The following is a 26,766-nucleotide window of genomic DNA, read 5'->3' as shown; positions in this document are numbered from 1 at the left end:
CGTTCGGAATGTTAAAACATTGCTGACCAGGAATAACTGCCAAATTGGTAATGCGGCATAAAGCATTATTCACTCACTCACTCCGAGACAGTCGTGTTTTATATCTGTCTTTAACTACTTGCTACACCGTTGTAGTAGTCATCTTGTAAGAGGTCAAATCTAAACAACAAACAAAACGTCGCGATGTTCATCTTTATCATCATCATTAGTAACCTGTTTATATCTTATCCGATCAATAACACTGAATGTATTGATTTCACGACTTTATGATCAGCTCACTTCACTCTCCCTATCACCACACCCATCTTGTTTTCCAGTGTGCTACCTGCTGTGCGAAGTGTGTGTACGCTTTAATCATGCTCATATTAATGAAGGAAATGGTTAGCCGTGCTCATGACGGATGATAAGTCTTAATAAGAACGAAATATTGGCATGTTTCTCTGAACGGTTTCGGAACAGGAATTATTTAGGATCTCATTTCATGCACGCCCAAACCCTAGTTTCCACTTGTAGATCCAACACACTGGGATTTAGGAGGGGTGGAGGGGTAGCTTAGAGGTTAAATCGTTCGCTGGTCACGCCGAAGACCAGTGTTCAATTCAACGCATGATTACAATGTGTGAAGCCGAATCCGAGCATGTGTTCCCCGTCGTGATATTGCTGGAATATTGCTAAAAGCGGCGTAAAACCATATTCACTTACTAACTCAAGGGGACCACACATCATATGTCGTTCTTGTGTCACAGACATGCATATAGATGTGAACTATGTTCCGTGTAACATCTGCATTTGATACGTAAAACCACACTCACTCACTCACTCACTCGTTAACTCTAACTCACACTGAATCTGTAAATAAACCGCCAGTGATTTTGTTTCAGCCTTGAATAGCATTAACAATGGACTGCAATTATTCTTTCATTGTTCCCATTAAAAAAATCCAATAACCTGTTAGGAAAAGAACGTACAAATCTAAATAACACAAAACATTACATATGTAAATAGTGAGTACTTCAGGTGGGTTTTATCAATATTCCAGCAGTATCATGGCATTTCATGTGTCGTTCCTGTGTCACAGACACATGCATATACACGGTGAACCAGGTTCCGAGTATACTCTGCATCACAGGTGTATAGCTTGTGCAGCTAAAACACACTGTCAGTTACAATGGATTCAGTGTATAAGCAACTTAGGGCCTAAACATCGCATACAGTAAGGATATGCGGACGAATTCAAGCTGTGTTTATGATTATGTTTAGATAATAAACATTATATTGAAATACAAATTGAGCATGTTCAGGTGTCTAAACACGTTTGAATTATGTAAAAAGGGGCGTGTTTCTAATTTGTTGATTAAATATATGCTATGTCAGTGATGTAGTTAGAATCCTGCGAAATTTGGAAAGGATATATTTTCAGAGGTGCCTGTTACTTAAAACATGAGAACGAAATGTGAACTCCTTTGATCAATAGATGTAGCTGTTCTTGTGATGGGGCCGCGGTGAAGATAGATCTATTTACAACAAGCACACCTGCACTGGAGTGCAACGCTATTCTTATCTGTCAGGTGGTTTGAAGATTCAAGTATCATTCGGCTCGGAGGATGTAGCATATGACTTACACAATTGACTTCACGTCACTGTATAACTGAATATCGTGGTGGAATATCTGTCCATTAATAATTGCATGACAAATGAATAAATGCTGCACTTTGGAATATCTGGTACATCCCTGACAACGTATGTTTAACAGCCGTTCATGATCTGGATTTAGGAACGTGTCAAGGGGAGACGACTAAGGGTGCACACTTCACTTCCACCCGTGTTAAATAACCTGTTCATTTCATAAACCTTCAAGACACCACCACCACACCACCCTGCATCCGCCGGTGAGGTGAGGGTGTGTTTGGTTTAACGGCACTTACTCGACATGTCAGCCTGATAACTCTGAACATTGAACAACAGTGCAGTAGGCAACTAGCAACTCTATGACTTGGACAGTGCTTTTGATATTGGAACAACCTTGTTCACAATAGTACATATCCTTCACGCGTCCTGGTTCGAAAATATCAACAGGTGACGAAATGGATGGGGTCGTCAACGCACCCCACTACAACGATCGATGTATGCTATATCGATCTCTGATTTGTATGATGTAGAACGATCCCACTAGTAAGTCTATGTTCAAGTATTGGAGTTAGATCATGTTAGCGCTACGATCGTTTCGTGGAACGGAACCCAGGTGGTCAGACTAGCTGACTGGTTGACACATGTCATCGTATACCAATAGCATAGATGGATACTGATGCTGTTGAACAGTGGATTCTCTGTTCTAGAGGGGCGGTGTGGTTAGCTTAATGGTTTAACTTTCGCTCGGATCGATTCCCTACATGGGTACAATGTGGGATATCTGATGTCTCCCGCCGTGATATTGCTGGAATATTGCTAAAAGCGGCATAACGTGTATCCCTTTTTGGTGGGCACCTGGTTTCATTACTGATTTTTCAGCAGTCATTCAGAAATATTACTTAAACCGCCATTTCGAATCTGTTTGGGTCGGTAAACGGAACTGGTGTTTTTCGTTGGTGCTGACGTTTATTATATCATTTTCCATTAGTCATAAATACTTTTTATTGCTATCGACACGCATGTAACTGTCATCTCTCCACAAGCTGTCATTCATTTCATATTACACATATGGACTTGAGATGAACATTTCAATTTATATTTTCTGCAATGACTGACAAATATTTGTGATATGCACACATAAAAAACGTACTTGCTGACGTCACAATCAAAGACGTGCGTATTTCGTCCTTCACCATCCAGCACCGCTATTTCAGAAATGACACTCAATACCCGAGGCATGACGTCACAAAACAAAACATGCACTTTCACCAACAGCGAGTTAGGGGGTTAATATCCTGATGACGCAGGCAGGGAAATGAGGGGGATGGGGATGAAGGGAGAGAGGGGGGATGGTGGTGGAAATTAATACCTAGCTTTGACAAGAAGTGTTCTTTATGGATTTTTTTATGGAAACAGCAGAAATCATTTTCATGATTTTGTTTCAAGAAAGGACCGGCGAAAGGGGACCTCATGGTTCATGGTTATTGCATCAAGTTTCAGTTTGACGTGCTCGGTTGATCTCTCACCCTACGTCTTTATCAAGAGCAGCAATTGCACGCGCTTCAACAAAAAACATGTCTTTTTTATCAGATCCGTAGAAAACGGGACGGAAAGAGTGACAGGAGGTGTTGCCATGTTTTCGTGTTAGAGTTAAGTTATAAAGTTAACTATCTATTAAAACTGCCAAAGAAAGATCGTTTCCACGACGCCAGAGCTTCAGAAAACTAAATCTCTGATGTAAAAAAATAAATGTTTTTGTCATGAAAAGACAAATGGAATATTGTGATGAAGTTTGATATGATTTTGTAGTGATAACACTGAAATGAGCAATCTGGATGCATACACTTAAAGTCATCAATTTGAAGTATGAAAAAGACGAGATTGCTTCTTCCACAGAGTCAGTGGACACAGATCGAATGTCAACAGTGTAAGGTTTTTGTCCAGTGGGTGCATTTGGCAAATGAGGGTTTTTTTATAGGAATACGGTAAACATGAAATGTATTTCAGTTTCTTTGACACTAACTTAGACAGTGCAAGTGAAGCTCAATGGTTTAAGCATTCGCTCGTCCCGCCGAAGACACAAGTTCGATTCCTGATGTTGTACGTATTCCGTTCTACGTTTTACGTCCCATTTCCCATTTCATTTCATAATACTTCATAATCCCATCTCATTTTTCCCCATAGTGAAACATAATGAACTGTATATTTTATTTTATTTTGACGCAAGATCACAGCAATAAGACAAGTGATCAACATCATGAACATCGCTGCAATAATTTGCAAAGTGGCGTAAAACATATATTCAACTTTGATTGTATTCGTACATGCGGTGACTTCAAGTATAACTCTAATATTGTGCAAAGCGGCTTAAAACCATATTCAACCACTTCACAGTTTCTTTTTTCACTCACGTACGGTGCATGACGTGCATCAACTGAATACCGCGCAATGCGGTGGACCCAAAGGCTCACTAATTGAAATCCTCACTCCCACTGGTGAGTCAGGCCATCATTAAGTTCTTCATCATGTCCAACAGATGAGAACTGTATGGGCGATAATAATGAACGATCTTGAATTATTGATTTATTGTTTATGTATCAACTTGAGCCCCACAGGTACAACAATGGATCCCCCGGATGATACCTAAACGCCTTACCGTCTAGGTTCTGTTTACGTTAACAGGGAGTGTATTCGTTGGCGAGTTGTTATGCTCGAAATGACATTACTTTGTTGACATAGCAGTCTGTGCTGAAATTCAGAACCGATATCCTAAAATTGAGTTCTTTTAGAGATCAGAAATGTCAGTCCCTATTTCCTTTATTATGTTATCATTTAACATATTCGATCGATATATTAATCAGAGTTTAGATAGGGTCAGTGACATATTTGTTTGTGTCGTTTTTTGGCCTGGGGGATATGTCAAGTAAATATATATTTCCTCTGATATTTAAAACATCCAACTCACCCATTCACTCACCCAACAACTACGTGTGTGCTGCTATATGTCGAAAGTATTTCTCATTTGTGAAAAAATTCTTAATAGTGTCACATTCCTTTGTCCTCCCTTATTCATTATTCATGCTCTTCGCTTTTTTAATATTCGATCGACATATTTATGAGATTTTAATGGGTCCATTGATAGTTTGCATATGTCTTTTGTGATCTTTCATGAAATATCGAGGAAATAGACAATATAAACAATCTCAATTACTTTTTCACCCACCCGCTCACTCATGTATTAACTCACCCATCCTCTCACTCACATACCCATTCTCTCACTCACTCAACCACACAATCACTCACTCATTCAAGCACTGCAATCAATAATGTCACAAATGATGAATATCACTGGGCACTGGAAAGGGTAATATACCAAATGAAAACTCATATCCGTTTAGAAGAAGCATTATATCCAAAAATACATCATACCCGACCACAATATGTGAACGATATTCCACACATACGACATACCATCAATATGTCGCGTCGCAATGACATACGATACCCAGCACGCAATGTCACCACTCGACTGGGATATAACCTTCCGTTAATCTAAGTCTCGCCACGAAATTAATGGTAAAACAGACGAGACTGACATCCATCCCCGTGACAAAGCCACGTCTTCACGGACAGCAGCATCCTATTGTAATTATCCTTAATAGTATCTTGATTACTTTCCTTCGTGTACGTCAGTACATTGCTCGAATGATAGATTGTGTATACTTAGAAGCTAGACGATAATTATTCTTTGCATATATCCAAGATAAATAAAAGGTCAACAAAAGACAAAATTTACCATCATTCTCCGAAACAGATTCCATTTGGAGAGAAACACTTAAAATTAGATGAAGGTACCGATCGTTATTGCCACCAGATGTTCCTGTAAATCTTAAGCACGTTCTGCTCTTTCAGATACACCTGTAATACACCATTAGAATGTGTGTGCGTGCGCGTGTCTGCGTGCATGTGTGTGTGCATACGGTTTGCGTGTGTGTATTCAGCTTCATATTGTTTGCCCACTGTGAGCAATATTCTAGTTCCATTCTATATTCATATCATCGTTCTTCTTTCAACCAGTAGAGTAGTCGTGCTGAGAAACTTCTAATTCCAAGATTCTTTGAACAATTTATTCAAAAACAATACATAAAGGCTGAGTCACATTCAAGAATCCCCAGAAGAAAAGCCCATGCACCTCAAGACAAAACAAGATGAGTTGACTCCCGTTTGATCCCATTAATGGGAAACGCCATGATGACGCATGTAAATAATGCCATATTACCTGACGATAATAGCATTTTAGATCTTAAACAACAGGTTATCGTGATAACAACAAATTATCAGGGGGAAACCCCTCCTCAGGGCACGCAAATTAGCCAAGACATCAAGCGGGTGAACTATTCAATCATCTGACGTTGTCAACTAAATTACACAGCATTGCACAAAGCCTCAGCATTCTTCAGTAGTTTTGGCAGGGATTTTGGCACGAGCCTTGATTTGTGCTCCCGGGGCAAATGCTCAACACTGTGGCAATCGCAAGTTAATGGGGGTTGTGTGTTAAGGTGGGGTGGTTGTGGCATAGAATCTAAACCAGAAAGGATGTTACAGTGCAACATCGGAGGTCATTGCGTTAGGACATATGTCCAAGCTAAAATGAGCATGGCATGTGTACTGTTTAGCCGAGCCGTCAACACATGATTTGATGTGGAAGGGTGGAACGTCCTTCGGTGTGTTGCTACTTATTAACTCGAACTCGTTTAACTCGATGTCTTGGTAAAGTTCGTGGTTAGAATGGAAGTTAAGTTCATGGCCTTCAGCAACAGATGTAAATTTGACGAGTGTTGTCGAGTGTCACGTCTTTTTCAGATGGTGCATCCCTTTATCCTAACTCCGGATTGCCTGGTACAGATTCAATTATATGCAGAGTCGTTATATAGTTGGAATATTGCTAAATGTGGTTTCTAACAAGACAGAATCTGTAACCCAGTTATCCAATACGTTTCGTAGTCATCAGAAGAGTTCGTCTCTGGATTATGGTCTAATAACGGCCTCTGCGTGTCTCGGGCTACGGATTACTAGATACATTTGTGATTGAATTTGACTTGCTAACAGGCAATATTTGGGCGTTTGTTTCCTGTCGAAGCCGTAAAATAGTATTGTTTTCGGTATTTTGTTTTTATCTATAATCTATGCTCCTAACCAACGAAAGCATAAAATATGTATGTATAAACTTTTAAAACGAGATAACCAGCAACGAGTATCTGCTGAAACAGATCCCATGGCTTCTAAAAAAACAAATTGACGCGACAAATAGCACTGACGCTTTGAAACCCGTAATTTTTCATACTTTCGTATACAAATATAGATTTAGTTAAGATTAAATTATTCAGAAGCCACGTTTCACATATTCGGTCGAATATCTGCACGTTTGGTAAAATATATTGTCACCACTGAAATTGAAAGATCAACCCTGTTTTACCGTTGCATTCTCTTTTTTCAGTTTACCCGCGAGCATACAAAAGAAATAGAATACATCCCAGGGAGAAAACTGGTCATCGTTTGTGATGGAGCTAACGGCCAAGCAGTACGTACGATGGGACTTAGCGACGAGTTCGTACAACATACGTGTAAGGCGTACGCTGAGGTGGCTGCCGTTGAACGCCTGGAACAACACAATGTCCCTGTGTCGGAGAGACGGGTCCATAACCTGCACTTTGACTTGACAGACTACGGGACAGATGCAAGCGAATGTGATGGACTAACGGGATTCTCTTTGAAAATATTTGGCAGATCCAAGTCCCGTTACATGACGCTTATAGTTCCCAAGTGCGAATCTCCATTAGTGAAAACATTACGTGTTGTGCTAGATCGATCGGTGAGAAGATAATCATACCTTTATTATCACTTCATTATCTTGTCATGTTGATGTCGGTGTAGTTATCACCTTTGCTTTAATTTCTATAATTACAGTCACCACCAATGTTATCGTTACGACCGGCTCGGTGGTGGAGTGGTTAGAGCGTCCGCCCGTAGAGCGGAAGGTCGCGGGTTCGATTCGCGACCCCGTCATGCCAAGAGATGTCAAAACTTGTTGGTCCTTGCCTGGTGCTCGGCATTAAAGGGTACAGCAAGGACTGGTCTGCTCGGAGTCAGTATAATGTGTCTAATGGGGTATTCATGCTCAAATGCGGCAATGCTTAAATGCGACTGTACTTAAATTTCAGTGAACTGGCACTACAAAACCATCTGAAGTCAAGCTAGTATATGCAGTTACACGTACACGCTAATGCACGTCGTCATATGATCGAAACATTAAGATAAACCCCATGTCACCTCACTTTGACCGTTATCGTTATTTTCGCCGGCATAATTATCGTCTAAGAGATCATTTTCATCATTCATCACCAGGAGCGGTGGAGTACCCAAGTGCCAATAAGCATTTCATGCAATAGTGAACGAAAATGCAATCATCTCACATCGGGAACGGTGGGGTAGTCTGGTGGTTAAAGCGTTCGCTAGTCACGTTAAAGCCCTGGTTTCGATTCCACACACGATTACATTGTATGAAACCCCGTCGTGGTCAGTTTAAGTAAACTTAGTCTCAGCATTATTCGTTACTCTCCTCTACTGAGTCTTGCAAATCCCGGTAGGAGGTTGCTTCAGGTAACCTTTTGAGATTGACCAATCAGAACACAGCTTACCAAATCGGAAACGTGGACATTCGCATACATCTTATGAACTTTTACCTCGAAAAGGTTTGTACCCGAACGATTCCGAATGCTATTTTCCCTGCGATCGCTTCCGGGTGATACACATGGAGCACACTGTCAACAATGACTTTAGGACTAGAACCACGGTAACTGTTCCAGTCGAACGCTGTACATCCAGACAAATCCTTAACGGCAACGGTATGAAAAGTCCGTTTCGAGTATTTACTGGAACTTAATCCACACGTAAGGGAAACATAAATTACTGCTATGAGAATGGATTGCTGAAAGTAAGTCTTGACACCAGGAGTTTGCGAAGAGGGTAAACTCGTCGGTCTCTACCGGTAGCACTGCCAGTCATAGCCACACGGATTAAATGTGTAAGCTATAGTGATGAAACCCATGCAAGGGCCATAATATAGCATTCTTCGTGAGGTTGACAAGTTGACAAGTCTCTGAACATCTAACACAGCCATTCAACTCCTGAAACGACTTAACCAAGTCATTCATTGAATGACCTAGTTTGGAAAGTCTGGTTTTGTAATTCGGTGACGTTTGCGTTCAACCACATGCTGTTCATCCTCGACCATCTCCAGGGTGCTATAGTGAAGATTTAAAGTAACGTATAACCTCGAGATTGTCGAGGATCATGCTGTTCAGTACCTACGTAATTGTTAAATAACCCTACTGACTTCAGACGTGGAACGTCGTCTCGAAGAAACATATATAGAGGTTGCATGACAAGCAGCGAGAATTAGGACATTAGGACCGAAAAGTTGTAATTTCCTTCATGATCCAAGCCCTGCGTGCTCAGAGACTTGACAATGTCTTTCACGACGGAACTTCCTTTTTTTCTTTCCGATATCCAGTAGAAAGTGCATCTCAGCATAGTTCAACATTTTCTTCTAATCTTGAACTAATGTATGGTTTCAAAGTTATTACAAAATGGAATTTGAGGTTTCCCTGGAGCAATGCATTCTCCATCATATACAGTATGGTTTCCCAATGCGATTGAAACATGCTTTGTGGCCTCGATAGCAAACATTTTGGAGAAATATAGGGGTACGCTTAGGTTAATTAACTCTTTGAAGCTGGTTATACAAAGGTGGGTTGGGAGGTGTCCTTTTGAAGGGGTAATACATTTTGCGCAGTTGGTGCCCTATTATAACTGAAAAACGAGTCATCGATTTTTCTTTGATTTTTCCAATGGTTTCGTTGAACGCAGTGAAGGCAGTGGAGTGCCCGCTCTTCTGAGAATTAGGCAGGAGTGCAATAGATTTTGTTCACATTTTGATTCAATTTACGCCAAGGCCACATATCCGAGAATGCAGCCATGTGCTTTAAAGTTGTTGAGAAAAACTCCAGCTACCATAGATCTCTCACGACATTTGCCTGTCCACTTTACGACAAGACCATATATCCCACAATGCAATTTGAGACTTTGAAGTCGTGGGGAAATATACGGATTGGGTAGACCTGCAATAGATCATTCGCGACATTAGTCAGACTACATTGCGACAAGCCTCAAATCCAACTGTGCATTTTCGGCGGATCTATGTATGAGACGCATGAATAGAGCAGATGTGAACACTAGGAGTATAATGGACGTGTGTGAATTATTACACTTCATTCCGCTTCCTTCTAGTCCCCCAGACATAAATGTTTCTTTTGAAAATACTCGAACTGCATACAACTAACAGACGAGGTACGTACTTCAGACGGTGTCAGACATTTGCATGAATACGTCTGGTTTGGCTTGTCTTTTCTTGCAGACAGTTTCACGCCGCTTTTACTAATATTCCATCAATATTACGGCTGGGGGTGCCAGAATTTGTGTTTCAAACCCGGGTCTTCGGCGTGACAAACGAACGCTTTAACCACAGAGCTATCCAACCTGTATTACCCTTATGGCAGAAGTTGAGCTAGGTGTAACGCCGTATGGAAGACTGTTCCGTAAGAGACGAAATCCCGAAGTAATGCGTGCCATTGTTTAACGCTTGTGAAACCCATCAGCACGGGTATGGTTCTGACAGACATGGAGCGATCCGGGAATCAAACCATCAATCCTGGCAAGCCTAAGGGAGGCAGTTATGCTGTACTGCGAATCGCCGCAACACAAGCAACTGGTACAGTGGAATACGGTGACGAGGATCATTGAAGTCAGACAGAGTCCCTCTACCTGATCACTGTATTGTATATTATATTATATCATATGAGCTTTCACAATGCCAGAAGGTTAGGAGACCAGTTCAATCAAAAACGTCTTTTAAGTTGAACATGTATACCATCATGACAGACAAAGTGACTTATACAGGAACGTGTACGGGTACCGAGCTGTGCTATTTTCGAGATTCGCGGGCCTTATAGCGTAGACCAGCCCACTGAGGTACCAGGCTACAAATCAGCATCGATATCTGACTTGTTCTACTCACTTCGAGCAGACAAAACCTAATTTTACTCCATTTTTCCCAACCGCCAGGCAGGGTAACAACAACAAACTTTAAAGGCATTTTGTTATCGGAACATCGGATCGAACTACCGACGTACTATCTCCTAGCAAACGCTACACGCTAGACCACAGAGGTTATTCATAATGTTATCTTATTTGCTTTTTTTCCAGATGATGAGAAATATCCTCATGAAAGAGCAATTCTGAACATCCGTTGAGTGACTCGTTCGCTCTAAAATTAATGAAATTCAGCCCCCGACTGTTTGAGATCAAGCTCTCGCAGAGGCTGGAGACGGTGGCGTATTTCGAAGACTCTGACACGTTTGTTGTCGCCGAGGGAGACGCCGCAAGGTGCTACAATTTCCACACAGGTAACACCTTCATTCATTTAGGAATAAGGTGCGGTGGGCTTGTGTGGTGATTAAATCGTCCGCTCGACACGCTGAAAACCCGGGTTCGATTCCCATTGTAAAGTCCATTTCTGATGTTACCAGCCGTGATATTGCATTGATATGTCTAAAAGCGGCACAAAACCATAATCACTCACTCACTCAGTTGTAAATACACAGCCAGTGATTGTATTTCAGCCACGAATAGCATTCACATTTGAAAACAATTATTTACTTTGGATAATTCTACAAAAGCAATTACAAGGACGTTGTAGTGAGTGAGTGAGTTAGGTTTTTATCAAAATTCCAGCAATAGCGAACGATTTAAGCTCTAGGCCGATCCCATCGCCTCACACGTTATTGAAAATTTACAAATAAATCTTTAAATGGTAGCCGAAGTATTTCAAAATTATTAACAAAATAGCCATTACATCCGTATTAAATACGTCATTATTGCACAACCATTACTTGTTAGTTTCATATCCTTGTCCAGTGTTTATAGTTTGTGATGTAAGCAATATCTTGGTCATGAACATTTATGAAAAATACCATCATCTAAATTTGAATATCCTGAGAGAAAATATGTACTGTAACCATTCAGATAAATTTAATGACGCTATATTTTTGTAAATAATGCTTGTAAGACAACCATATTCCATGAACATTATCCGGAACACAAAGGCCACACATTCATCAACGTCGTATATTTGTCATCGTAAATAAACTCCAGATCTCTTAAACGTATGTGAAACTGCAAGATATTAAATCGTTAAGCGTGGTGTGTAGCTAACTGACTCTCACGAATGATCTAATGTGTTGTTTCCATGCCAACGAGATGGACTAAAACATGCTTTTACGCTTCCATTTACGACATAATGGTAATTGTGTTGGAATATGTCTTCATCTTCAATACAGAGCAGATGATTTGACGTTTCCTTTTCTTAACACGAAAGTCCTTAAATCAAGCTCTACCTCTGGCGCCGTTTCTCATTTAGCCGTTGTGGCATTTGTAATATTGCGTATTGTTTGTCATAAACCATACTTCAAGATTTTAGAAAAATAAAGATGGATAGAAAGGTTACACGATTTCAAAACTGAACCTTTATATTCCATTTTGGGATCCTTTCACACAGAAAACGTAGATTTTATTCCCTTTACCTAGAGTTCCAGACAGAGTAACAAAAAGTGGCATATTTTAAAATATAACGTGGAAGTGATGGAACCATTGACTCTCTGTACGTTTTAATACGCTTTATCCACTATGCTTAAAATGTAGGCTGTGATGTAACGTAAGTACCTATGTGAAGATGTAGTGCTCTGACGATGGGATGAAGTTTAAGATATTATTCATGTGTAACGGCACATTTGGAGGTGTGTCAGTTACTCTTCCTGTTGCAATGTTGTGGGGTTGTGTATCATTTTGGGTTTGAGTTTGGGGCGTCATATTGTAAAGTTTCGTAACACCGCTTTTCTACTGTTTTGTAGGTTTAGATGTCAACATAGGAATAAAAGGCATTATGACGTTACCAAACTTTCCCTCGATGGTTCCAACGGTCATGACGGAGCACTCAATCATGAAGGCAATGATGTACAAGTCCAGACAGGCAGACCAAGTGTGCAAAGACTTTGTAAAGAATGGTTTGAGAGACTATATGCTCAGCAAACATTGACTCTGAGGAGGAAACATGATGATGATTCCGAAAGTTACAAAGTTCAGTGTCAGCTTCAACAGCCTTGGGTAACATTGGAGAATGGAATGGTTGAATCTGATATCGATATAAGAAGATATGATGAGGTTTAGGAATGAGAACGACAAGGGAACGAGAAGACATGATGACAGCCTATGTGTCCCTCTGTTTGTGGTCATCACAGAGTTCGCGACACCGTCAGTTTCTCAGAGTAAGATCATGACCAACGCCTCAAGGACGTGACCAACGCCTCAAGTTCCTGGACACTTTGACACAACCTCACATTGTCGATACACCAAGACGCCCTCTGTGACATCTAGTAAGGTCATGACTGGCGTTGAATCTCTTCCTATGAATCCTATGACACAACGTAAAGACAGTGTCCTCCACTAAAGTCAAAACTAACGTTTGATCTGTCAAATATCACGCTTTTGAAATCTATGGCAACACAGCAGGTTTTCTGTCTCTAAAGTTCAAGCTTAAACTGTTTCTGCTCACAGTGTACGCGATCAATGATGGTAAAGCTCATGTATTTCATTGCAAAGTCTCGGAATGACTGTCCCTTGTGTTGTTATTTGGCACTTGCATATTCAGCAAACTTCGATCAAAGGCGCAATGTCTTCATAACACCTATGGTAAACAGGAAATGACGTCCACAGGAATTATGCAAATTCAGCAAGTATTGGGCATCGACCATACAGTGATCGCATTTTTGGAATGATTAGGATACATGCATCTTTGTATTTAAACGCAGCGCAAACTGTCATTTCCGAACTCGGACTAATCCAGATCTTTGTCAATAACGGATGACATTCTATATACTTCAGCCACTTCGTTTTCTTCCACTTTGTGTAGGATATCTCAACTCATACAGCCGAGTCATCAAGCACTGACTCGTATTGCTACTATGACGTCCAAGCACCAATGACGTATCTGTGTGGTCTAGTGGAACATGCCCCTTGTACATGTATCTACAAAACCACGCCGAAGACCAAGGTTCGGATCCCCACATGGGGACAGTGTGTGGAGCCCATGTCTGGTGTCCCCTGTTGTGATATTGGAATATTGCCCAAAACTTCACTCACTCTCTCCCTCCTTGTCCCCATGGTATACCCTGTAACGCAATTCCACCGAGTGTCGAGAATCAAAAGGAAGTGTACCAAGTCTGATTCTTATATAATTGTAACTTGTAAGAACTTCGCTTGTCAAATCTGATTTTGTGTACTCAACCATTACTCAATGATGTTGCAGTGTGTAGAAACGATTTTATGGCTGGTCAATTTGGAGTAAAAATAATTTGATTCAGTGACGATTGGAATAAGAAATGAACTTGCAAATACTTGTCCCCTCATGTTGTAAATTTGTTCGTAAAATCCGAATCTATGTACTTTTTAAGATAAGATGTGTATGATGTGACTTATTTTTCTTAATTTTAATTCTTTACGTTTTGAATCAAATAATCTAATAATGACGCCTAGTGGAAATATTCATTTAGTGCTGATCAATAGATCAAATACATTGTTGTCTGAGAGTTAGATCTTTTGATCCTTCCGTTGATTACGTAGCAATTGTACTTCCGGTATCTCTCTACCGAAGTGGTGGTATTGCTGAATGCAACTCTTTGTCTGTTTAATTTTTCAGCTCAAACACAGTAAAGAAAGTAAAATTTAATATCTAAAATAATATTTTGAAATGAGATATTATTAAAAAATCCTTTCAAATTCTAAAAGCAAAATCTGAGGTAAGAAAATAAAATGGTAATTGAATACAGGAGATATGTGAAACACAATCTGCTACAAATGTTTAAAAGCAATCTGAGCATAAATGTTCAACCTGCGGCCAGCTGGTATCTATCATGATGTCACGTTTGACAGAGAGTACACAACTTCAAACGAACAAGTCTTTTTCATTTATTTTAGAAGGACAGATGTCAGTGTCAATATTTCTGAAACATTTCAGACCGAATTTTTCATCAATTTCTGTCGCAACATTAAAAAAACGTATTGTTGTAATCAGTTAAACGGAAAGCAGTATCGGGAAAGAAGACATAGAAAAAGAAATAAACACATTAACTGTAGTCTGTACAGGAAGAACGCGGCCATGTACCCATGTCGTCTGACAGTTGAGCGGAAGAGAAGGGGAATTACCTGGCAATTGTGTGTCTGTGTTTGACGTGGAGCCGTTACTCAATGGGGCTCGTGTCGCGTTACGCTCGCCACAAAACAACGGGAGGATACATTCGTCACCTCTCGGCTTCTTCCGTAATGTGCTAGACACAAATGATGCCGGTGCATCATCATGATTCGGGAATTTCCGTAAACTGCCAGAAGCTCGTCCGAGAATTACATGAACGGCCAGGAAAGAGAGAAAGGCATCTGTAGCCACTCGTCTATTACTTTAAACTACAAGAAAAACATCCCGGAATGACTCGAGTGCATTATAGACAAACTTTCTAAATAACTTCCTTATTGCATGACTGTGACTGCATGGCAGGAGTACAAGAATCTGTGTCGAAACATGGTACTAACGAAATAAACACGCTGGTATCCATAAAGTTTCTATTATACTTCCCAACCTCTAAAATCAAATTAAGACACGAGTGGTAACCTAAAAAAGGGCTCAATACACTAGAAGGTCTACTTTTACGTTCTTGTTTTTTTAAAGATTATTGTCATGCGAGAACATCTCATATGCCGTTCTTAATGTAAAAGAAGTGTTCCAGTTGTCATGAAATCCTTCTGATCAAACGTTTGATCAGCTTTACAACGTTCAAGGCTTACTCAGGTATCGAAATGTCTTAGTCGACATATTGTGAGTGCAGTGGGGTAGCCTAGTGGTTCCCCGTCTCGCCAAAGACCCAGGTTCGATTCCCCACATAGGTACAAAGTGTCAAGCCCAGTTTTGGTGTCCTATGCCGTGATATTGCTGGAGAACTGAAAAAAGCGGCGTAAAGTTCACTTATATATTATGGATCTGTGACAAATTCCATAATCCGACTATACAATATAATATCAAGTGAAGAATTGTCTTGCCTCTGCTTGTGTTTATGACCGATGTCACCGGTGGGACGGGATAAGCTCATTATTTCGCGAACATCCAATACCATCACATTTATTTTGGTGCCTGGTATAGTTGGAGTCGTTCAGAAATAACTCATTGTCATAAATGATTGTATCGTTCTTATTACAAGCAATTATTATGAAAGAATCTACTAACAATCACCGTCAATCGTTTCTCTGCTTTAGGTGATTTAAAGAAAATAATGTGATATTTTTGTATTTGTCTTGGATGCAAAATCCAGCGATGTATTTTTCATGGATGTTTGTGAAGAAGGTCACATGCCTGCGTGTGTGTGTTTGTGCAACAGCATGTTTCTTTATTGATTACTATCATGTAATATATGAACTTCACTTGCATCAGCTGCATACTCTTGGATGTTTTATATAAAATTTCTGTTTTATTTCAAAGAAACATTTGTACTGTGGATGATTTTTAAGAATACTCTCCTTGTCACCTTAGAGTAACATTTTTCCAACAAAGTAGTGATTGATAGAAAGAGTAACAGGGACGATAACTATATACATACATAGACAGAGTAACGGGAACAATGACTATATACATATATATTTTTCAGAAAGAGGGTAACGAATATTAACTAGTGATGGAAAGAAGATAGGTTAATTAGAGTTCTTGGTTTTAACATACGTTCATGGTAATATACGCCTGGGTGAGAGTGAACCGTTACTTCGACATGTTTGTAACGGTAAACAGACCTTCGTATTCTGTCACCAGAGCGCGAGAGAGCTATGTATGCAAGGAATTAAAGCAATGTTGCACATTTTGTATGAACATTCCCGTTGTTTTGTTCAGTTTATCCATGTCAGTATAGGTAATAAATACCAATTCTCACATGAAAAGGGTTATTGTGGTTCTTTTTGTAAGTTTTCATATGTCCAAGGTCATGATCAATGATCACCCTGACATAGGCGTCCAAATAAAGACGAAAACAAACAAACAGCTCGTTTATCGGGTACTCAAATCATCAGGACTTGGGGGGGGGGGGGGGGGGGGGGGGCATTGTGCGTGTTAAAGATCTTTCAGATATATGACCCTGGTACGAATACTTCAGTGTGAACCAGACAATCCAGTGACTGACAACATGGTCATCGATGTAGGCAGAGGGTATCCGCACTCGTGTATCAGCCAAACATGATGCTGTCTCTAATGACAACCATCGGTTCCTGAAAGCCAGTGAAAATCGTTATTTTCAAGGAGGTACAAGGGTGGGTTGCTGAAGAAATACATGCATGTTCAAGTTGGTTAGACGGAACAGATACTCTGAAACACGTTCGTGAAAGATGAATTGTTTGGGCTGCTAGGACTGACCTCTTCACTTGAATAACACGGTATTGATGTCCTGCAAAGTTGTGATGTAAGAGAATATCTTCCGGGTTTAAAGACTTGAAGACTTCCCCCTTTCTATAAAACATCAAAACTGGAAATGCGGTGTACCATAACATTTTCCAAGGTCGCAATTTGTCTAAAGAAGGCAGAACAAGGTCGTTCTGTTTTCTTTTGTTTGTGTTTATGCAGAATTGTCACTTGACAAAGTCGAATGACTCACAAGAATACCAGTGGAAATATATTTTCCAAAAAAGAAAAGCATGGATGTATTTAGACGAATTATACCTGCTAACGCTAAATTGAGATAACACATGTAATACTGATCAGATGCCGTCACATTTCGTAGTACATAAGATCCCAATGTGTTTTTACATATACAGCTTATATAAAGCTCAATAAGTCAGGGCGACTGTTCCTAGTTGGGCGTTGTCTTCCATATCTGTTGTGGTCATCATGTGCTCCCAAACAACTCTGCGCCGTCCCAGGATGGGCTCAATAAGTCTTTGAATTCAACAGCATTCAAATTCAGTGTGGGACGCCGGTTGAGTTAAATTTCTGCCTGTAGAAAATCACTTCCCACATCATGACATTCTCACCAACATACCGGACAAGCAGGAAGACACGCATGTAGTTTGACGTCTAGAAGACACGCGCTCTTCCTTTACGGCACTGAAGCAGAAAGTGTGACTCATCATACGAACCGTCGCAGCACACGGCCAGAACAGTGTCGCCTGACTCGTCGTAAACAGTTGTAACGGTTTACGTTGACACTCTCCTCAACTCAGGCGCTGAATTTGCAGTTGCAATTACTAGGACAGTTCGATACCAAAAATTGACAATATTCTCCTTTTTCAAGTTAAAAATGTCAATGACCGTTTATTAGAAAACACACCTTATGCAAAAAAGGCCTTATACAAAAAGACCTTATGGAAAAAGACCTTTCCTGTGTAGGTAATGTCCCTTCCCACGATTCCTCAGAACTTCACGTGCATATTGCAAAACACATTTTCTTCATGACAATTTTATGCACGTTGACACTATTCAACGTCAACCTTTCCGAAGATGGGATTTTGCGTTGTACATTCGTTCAATGTACACAAACCAGCGTTATACTGTTGAAACTACAAAAATCAAACACTAAATTTTGAAAAATGTTTGATATATCAATATCAACTATGCGTTTCTTTTTGGTGAGAGTATATAGAGAACATGGTTAACATTTTAAAGTTTTACATCATATTTCCAAACATATTCACATGTAAAAGTTAAAACCCTTCCGCACTGGTATTAGAAGCAAAAGACATAATTAATCGATTAATTTTCAAAAGGTGATGATATCGAGTGATCACGAAAAGGTGAGCATCAGATGACCGCACTGTGGACTCTGTCACAACTATATGCAAAGCCAGGTCATTTGTATGAGGTTATTGCATTGGAAATCTAGGTACTCAACGATACGTTAAGAATTTAATTTTGTCTATAAAGGTAGATTGAAGGTACAGACACACAGTCCATCTTCGAGAGAACGACTTATAGTCTCATCGTTTCATATTCATGGTTTCTGAGCCCTGAAATAGGTAAAGAATTGTTTAATCACCCACTTATCTAACAACCGCTTGAGTTACAAGTGTACACATATGTTTCTGTGGACAGTTACGGTTCGGTCACATTATTTATTTTCTGTGAAACGGAATCATAAAATATCTATGTCATTGGACAATGTCCTGTACTGCCCTTCAGAAAATCCTTGAGTGTCGATCTGGTCGCCGTAGACCGGTCTAGATGTTCTATCATCTTTGACAACCGTGTCCAATGAGTCCAAATGTAGAACATAGTCTCGGGGGTAAAGGACGTAAGATAAGACATCAGTGTTGACTATTCCTCATAGCACTGTGATGGTCTGGGGTAAGTGAGTGAGTGAGTGAGTAAGGCCTTACGCCGATCTTAGCAATATTCCAGCAGTATTATGGTGGAAAACACCAAAAATGGACTTCACACTTTGCAACTATGAGGGGAATCGAACTCGGGTTTCCAGTGTGACGAGGGAAGGCTTTAACCATTAGGCTACCCTATGCTCCTGCATGACCTTGAGACACGGACGTGGCTATCGTGATATTGGCATGTCCCTCATCAAGAACGGAAGGGCACTCGTGAAATTGACAAAGACAGCTGTGAAAATGGCAATAGGCCCTTGAGAAATTAACAATCGGATACACGAAATTAAATATACTTCAAATGCACCAAGTCCTTCGTGAATTCTCACCCAAAACAATCGTCAGCTCCACATAAGTCCTCGTAAAACTGACAATAGTTATTGTGAAATTGACAGAGACATTTGTGAAATTGAAAGGTCCTCGTGGAATTGACAACATCCCACTCAGAACTGACAAAGGTTCTCGTGAACTGACATTGACGTTTGTAAAACTGACACGGGCGCTCCTATCATTCACACAGGTTCCCGTGTTATTGACATAGGTCCGCTTCAAGCATTGATGCGGTCCTTTGTGACATTAACAGGCCCTATGGAGGACACCGAGCACTTGCTAACAGTAATGCGTCAATCAGACAACTCTACCTTGTGACTACGCCCACCCACACAAACAAAACATTAAAACTATACCTCACTCACTGAACACCTCAATGTTGATGTTCTACACTATTTAAACCTTAGGAGCAGTGTCAGTTTGGAAATTGACGCTCGTAATTTATAGATGAGGAGCAGGCATCCCGCACCAACAAATCCATCTCCATGTCAACAGCAATAACAATACCTACTATCTAAACATAACTTGAAGCAAGGGTGTTTTATTTCGGATCCAGTTATACCTGTTCTGTCATGTATACTTCATCAGCTGCGACGACGTATGCATCATGCGTCGTTATCTCCTCAACTGCATCTCCCCTCAGGACGTCGACAGAGGGAATAAATCAGCTTTCCACCAAGTCTTGTCACGTGGACATTGCAGCCATATATCGAACATTTACAAGTCGTGTCTTGTCTTCTGTCTGCGGGGCACTGACCCAATCACCTTTTGGATCTGGTGCTAAGACGTGCTTAACTCTCAGCTCATCTTGACTTCGACACCCACTTACGACATACAGAATTGTCTGTGGAGGTTGAAACATCTAGGCCATTATTTACGATTCCTGTAGAGAAATGAGTGAATTCAGTTTTACGCCGTATTTAGCAATATGTCAGCAATATTAAGGCGGGAGACACAGGAAATGAGCTTCACTAATTCTGCTCATATGGAATCGAACCCGGGTTTTCTGCGTGAAGAGCCAACGAGCCTTTAATCACAAGCTAGGCTACCCAGTTGCTCTCCTGCAGAGCCCAGTGGGCACACCATGTATCCTCGCTATAGTGTATGCAGCTTTGTGAGAGTGGGTTCATTATTTATTTGAATTATAATACATAATCTCATCTTGATATTGTAGGAAGCTTTCTTGTACATGTTGATCCTTGTCAAACAGACTGGTACGAGTCACTAACGCACAACCATTCACAACCAGAATCATGACCATAGGCTCCTGACACACTTAAGGGACACAACTCGAATTGTTCAGAAACCGATCTGGTCTCAGCAGATGTACCGTCACAAAATGGCTGACGATCTGGTCCCTGCAGATGTACAGTCACAAAGTGGCTGATGGCCACACAATGAAGATCGCCACTGAGAACACACTAGTGCTATATTAGGCCGCTATAGATCAACAATATCAAGACCATATGTCAGAAGTCGAGCAGACCTGGCAGACGAATGGATTAAGACAACGAGTGCCATATGTAGATTTCCGATCAGTGTATCTTTACACGTCTCGATTCTGGTTCGGTTGGGCTTCAGTAACCCATACTTCTCACAGGAGGCCACTTATGAGATCATGCTGTTGATCAGTGGGTTGTCTGATGGAGCCTCGATAATTCCTAGACATTCGCCTTATATCCAAATATTGTTGAATGTGGTGTTAATCCAAAAACAAACAAACACATCGAGTCTGCCCTAACGACCGCGTGTAAACTGCTCAGAGGTGCGTGTATTCCCGGATACTCCACAGGCAATAGTACTTATTATCGTTGTGCTATTTCGATAACATGGACACGTATAATTAAATGAGGAACACGGATGTTTTTGTCTGCTGGAGATGTAGAAGTATAAACAATCACTGCTGATATGATCAACTCGTTGGTCATTGGGGGAGGGTAGCCATCGAAAGTTAATCGAAGTTTTCCTGTTTCGAGACATGGGAGTGAGGAGTGCCACAGATAGGGACTAGGTACTGGAGAATTGCTAGATATATTAGACTAAATGTGGATGAGATTAAGTATAGGGATAGGGAGGGATGTATGGTAGGGTACAGGTGAAGATGGTTGGGGGTTGGTTGGGGATTAAGATAGGGATGGCTCATTATATGAAGGACGGAGGATGAGAGTCAAGTATGGGGTAGATGGTGGGATTAGGCTAATGAGGGTAGGGTAGGGAATGATCGGATAAGGAGAGCATATCTAATAGAAGTGATTATATTCGGATAAGGACAGTAGGTAGGATAGAGGTGAGTAGAGGCGGATAAGGAAAGTAGGAAAGATAGAAATAGGCGTAGTCGGATAAGGATAGTGTATGGGATAGAGGTGGGTATGGTCGGATAAGGATGGTGTATAGGATACAGCAGGGTATACGGGGCTAAGGATGGTGTGTAGGATACAGCAGGGTATACGGGGATAAGGATGGTGTATAGGATACAACAGGGTATACGGGGATAAAGGTGGTGTATAGGATACAGCAGGGTATACGGGGATAAGGATGGTGTATAGGATACAGCAGGGTACACGGGGATAAAGGTGGTGTATAGGATACAGCAAGGTATACGGGGATAAGGATGGTGTATAGGATACAGCAGGGTATACGGGGATAAGGATGGTGTGTAGGATACAGCACGTTATACGGGGATAAGGATGGTGTATAGGATACAGCAGGGTACACGGGGATAAAGGTGGTGTATAGGATACAACAGGATATACGGGGATAAGGATGGTGTATAGGATACAGCAGGGTATACGGGGATAAGGATGGTGTATAGGATACAGCAGGGTATACGGGGATAAGGATGGTGTGTAGGATACAGCAAGGTATACGGGAATAAGGATGGTGTGTAGGATACAGCAGGGTATACGGGGATAAGGATGGTGTGTAGGATACAGCAAGGTATACGGGGATAAGGATGGTGTGTAGGATACAGCAGGGTATACGGGGATAAGGATGGTGTGTAGGATACAGCAGGGTATACGGGGATAAGGATGGTGTATAGGATACAGCAGGGTATACGGGGATAAGGATGGTGTGTAGGATACAGCAGGGTATACGGGGATAAGGATGGTGTATAGGATTCAGGTGGGTAGTTGGGCAAATAAGGATCTTCGAAAGGATAGAGATGGGTATGCTCGGATAAGGTTGGTGTATGTATGATACAGGTGAATAGAGGCAAATGAGGCTAGTTTTCGAGATAGAGGGTATGTATTGGCGGAAGGGGGTATTGGAGAGGGTGGGGTATTGCGATGAGCGAGGGGTGGGGATGGGGTGAGGGTCATTTATGTATCAGAATATTCAGTCGAATAGGGCTGACGTGGATAGGATAGCTCAAGGTGGGTACAGGTAGATTCCAGTTCCAGACATTCCAGTTCCAGACATCAGTCATATACCATATGTTTGTGGAAAAAGAATACTTCAAGGACGTTCGTGACATTTCAGTCTGCTCCATCTAGCACCAACGCCTACAGCAACATCCTAGGGAAGAGTTCTTTTTCTAGGACCTCGTACGAGTTGTTAAGGAGCCCCGTTTTAACACAGTGTGGATTTGACCTACAGTCAGATGTTTCGAGAACATCATTTGAGGCTATATGCTGAATTTAATGAACTATAGTTTACCATTCCTCAGGACACATTGCCATCGATTTTTACACTTGGTAACATGGAATGGAGTATGATATGGTTACAATGTGTGAAGCCCATTTCTGGAGTCCCCAGCCATGGTTTAGCTGGAATATTGTTATAAACGGCATAAAACTTCACACACTCACTCACCTACAGCAATAATGATCATATCTGTTTACATATCATGAACGGGAACACCAAGAATCGGTTTTCAAAATCGGTACCGTGATTCCAGTTGTTTGACATAACTAGAATACATATTTTCCACTTCAAATTCCACCAAAGTTTGAAATAGAAAGTACGGAAGCTAAAACTGCCACCAGCCATTTTCATCTCTGTTTCAAGAACATAATTCATTCTTGAAAAACTTTAACATTTTTCAACTGACAATCACCTCAATATACCACAACGTGATGAGAAATGTTTTAAACAGTAAAAGCGCAGTGAGTGCACGTAATTGCAACAGCATGTTTTACCATTACAGCGCTTCAGTCTTCTGACCTGTATCATTGCCGTGACATCCCCCAAACACGGTGTCAACAAATGAATGAAATAGTGAGTGAGTGACTTGAGTTTTACGCCGCTTTTAGCAATATTCCAACAATATCACGACGGGGAACACCAGCAAGGGGTTTCACACATTACATCTATGTGGGGAATCGAACCTGGGTCTTCAGTGTGATGAGTGAACGTTTTAACCACAAGGCAAATCTAAATAGGTAGGGGTATGTGAATTCAGGTGCAGTTTATCATACCACGAGGCAACTCGTAAAGGTAAACGTTGTTTACTAAACATTAACATGTCTGGAAAATATGTGCAATATTACTTGTCAAGACGGGACACGGATTGTACAAGAACGTACAAAACGATTAAATGCGTTGTGCAGAGTCGCGTCCCTTGGTCGTGGCAGTAATCGATGAATCAGATGTCTAGGTTTCCTCATACAATCCTCTCAGTCATGGTTTCGCCAAAGTAGTAAGTCTCTGATCTTTTCTTCAGTTCCGATTCTGACCTGAGTATAGGTTCTCGGTACAACTTTACACCAGCCTGTCTTTGTTGGCAAATGACGCTGGTTTATTTGTTGGTTTGTGTGTGTTAGTTTGCTTGTACGTATTCAATCAATCAGTGTTCAATGTTGCTTGTGAAATAGATGGTATGTGCTCTATCATACGAACACTCCATTTTCCTTGTATCTAGGGCCTATTCGAAACTAAAGCTTCGTTTTACATACGATTTGAAACGCGATAGAAATAGCCATCCAAACAAATCACACCAAATCACTGTTTAGGGTCATCCTAATGTGACGTCACTCCCTAAACAGAGTTATGACAGACAATGGCACAAGTTATTTATAACAGAGTGTCGATAAACCGCCCTGGAAAATTGAAGATGGTTCTGTAAAGACTGCAGATTATCCATATTACTTGGATTACATTATTACATGGATTACGCTGCAGTAGATTTGCTGGATTCAGATAGTGGAGCGCAGCCCAAACATCATTACATCCCCGTTGGACAACAGTAATCTGGTGTGAGAGTCGGCTCAACGTGGATCTAGTGTCAAGCCGATCTCAGACGCCATTTATCGTCGAGCACAGTGGGCGCAGCTATCACCATCACCAACGTCATCACCACCATCACCATCACCATCACCATCACCATCACCATCACCATCATCTCATACTGACCACACGATGATAAATATTTGACACTGAATTCGCTGAAGAAACCCCTCATGTGTCAAGACCATTTCTGGTGACATTGTTGTGCAAATGTGCAAAACCCATTTATGGTGTCCCCGGCTGTAATATAGCAAATATATCTCTGCCATTTTACTGGAATAATCTATCTATATTTGAGTCTGGACTACACAAACCGGTGGCTGATAGTAGTGGCATTGTATAATTTTGGGCGATGAACCGCAAAGATGAGAAAATCACTTGTTGTTTGTCCCCATCAAAGAACAAATCCACATCTCATGAGGTGATGCATGTTAGTCAGCTTTATCTCACCAACCGAGCGGCGATGGGGTAGCCTTGTGATTAAAGCCGTCGCTCGCCACGCTGAAATCCGGGTTCGATTCCCTATATAGATACAATGTTTAATGCCCGGTTCTGGTGTCCCCCACGGTGATATTGCTGGACTGTTGCTAATAGCGGAGTAAAACCTCACTCACTAGGGTGATTATTTCTGACGCTGCCGTCGCTCGCCACGCTGAAATCCGGGTTCGATTCCCTATATAGACACGGTGTTTAATGCCCGGTTCTGGTGTCCCCCACGGTGATATTGCTGGACTGTTGCTAATAGCGGAGTAAAACCTCACTCACTAGGGTGATTATTTCTGACGCTGCATCAACAGTTTTTAATCTTTCTCTGCAAAGACGTGATCACCTTCAAATCTTCGACCCCTAACACTGACCTACGACACAAATATTCATCTCAAATTTCCTCCCTTTTCTACGTAATTCTTTTTTCCTAATGGTAGCTTATGTCATAAGAAGGGAACCTGTCACGATCGATAAAAGAACATATATCGCATGCACATATTCCTGTGAACACAAAGCTGGTAGCAGAATGCTCGGACACTTACCAATTTTCTCCAAGGTGTAATACAAATTATATGTATGGCTCCTAACGGAGCCCTGAATATGTATGAGTATTTACCACAGACATAGCCTCGACCTCACGTCCATGAGATCCTGCGTTCGGTTAGCCCTAATCCGTACTTAATCGTGGTCCAATTTACGAATTAATCAACTTCTGAAGAAATGTCCCCACTGACTAAAGTGAGAAAATCATTTTATGACAAGTATTATCATATCCTAATCTAACAATGTTTGACGGTTTCTGGTACAGGAGTCTGCACGTGACTGCACAAACTGGTAGCAGCACACTGACTTCTTTCACCGAGATCTCGCGAGAATATTGGAACAGTTTTGAACAAATGATTTATTACAAATGCGATTGGGTGACTTTCTAGAATGTGCGAGTGTGACGTATCGTTTCTTTATCTAAGAATAACGTGAGATGCCCAAGATTTTCTAGAATCGATCACAGTGTTACCTCCCTGCCCCCAAGACACCCAGCTTACTGAACTAATCAACAGCCTAATGTACTATGCCATTCCCTATTTTCGGCACCCGTGGCGAGCCACCTCCTCGTGGTGGGTGCTGGGTAACGCCAAGAGCTCGCCGACACCCCCGTAGTGGACCCGGGGGGATATTTGGTCCACCAACCCGTTTGCCGTGGGTTGCGGCCTTGTGTCGGTGGAGGAAGGGATCCTGGTGGTTGAGAGCATGGGAGCAGGACTATTGCTCCTATTGCTCAACACACCACTTTGGCCCTGACTTCACCTAGACGGGTGGTTGAATGGGCCCGGTTCAACCAATCGGCTGGTCATGCTAAGCCCTGTACATGTAAATGTTGTTCACAAATTTGAGAAAATATGTAATTTTTTGTCTTGGCTTTATGATGATTCATTTGTATTTCGATTGTACAATTCAAATTTCGTAACTTGCCTAGAGTCCTATGTCCAGAAGGCAGTGGCTCATGGGCCAATCAAGTGGAATAAATGC

General features: G+C 41.2%; 1 protein-coding gene across 1 annotated transcript in view; it reads left to right on the top strand.

Moving 5' to 3' along the window:
* The first annotated feature begins 7,131 nt into the window (after positions 1 to 7,131).
* Positions 7,132 to 26,766, top strand: part of LOC137258118 (uncharacterized) — a 57,907-nt gene continuing 38,272 nt past the window's right edge. The window contains exon 1 of the mRNA XM_067795679.1: positions 7,132 to 7,501. Coding sequence (XP_067651780.1) covers positions 7,220 to 7,501 — 282 coding nt within the window. The 5' untranslated portion in view covers positions 7,132 to 7,219. The remainder of the gene's footprint in view (positions 7,502 to 26,766) is intronic.

The sequence above is a fragment of the Haliotis asinina genome, chromosome 12 (assembly GCF_037392515.1).
Source record: "Haliotis asinina isolate JCU_RB_2024 chromosome 12, JCU_Hal_asi_v2, whole genome shotgun sequence".
Classification (NCBI taxonomy): Eukaryota; Metazoa; Mollusca; class Gastropoda; order Lepetellida; family Haliotidae; genus Haliotis; species Haliotis asinina.
The sequence above is the reverse complement of the archived record's forward strand: the minus strand, read 5'-3'. Positions and strand labels throughout refer to the sequence as shown.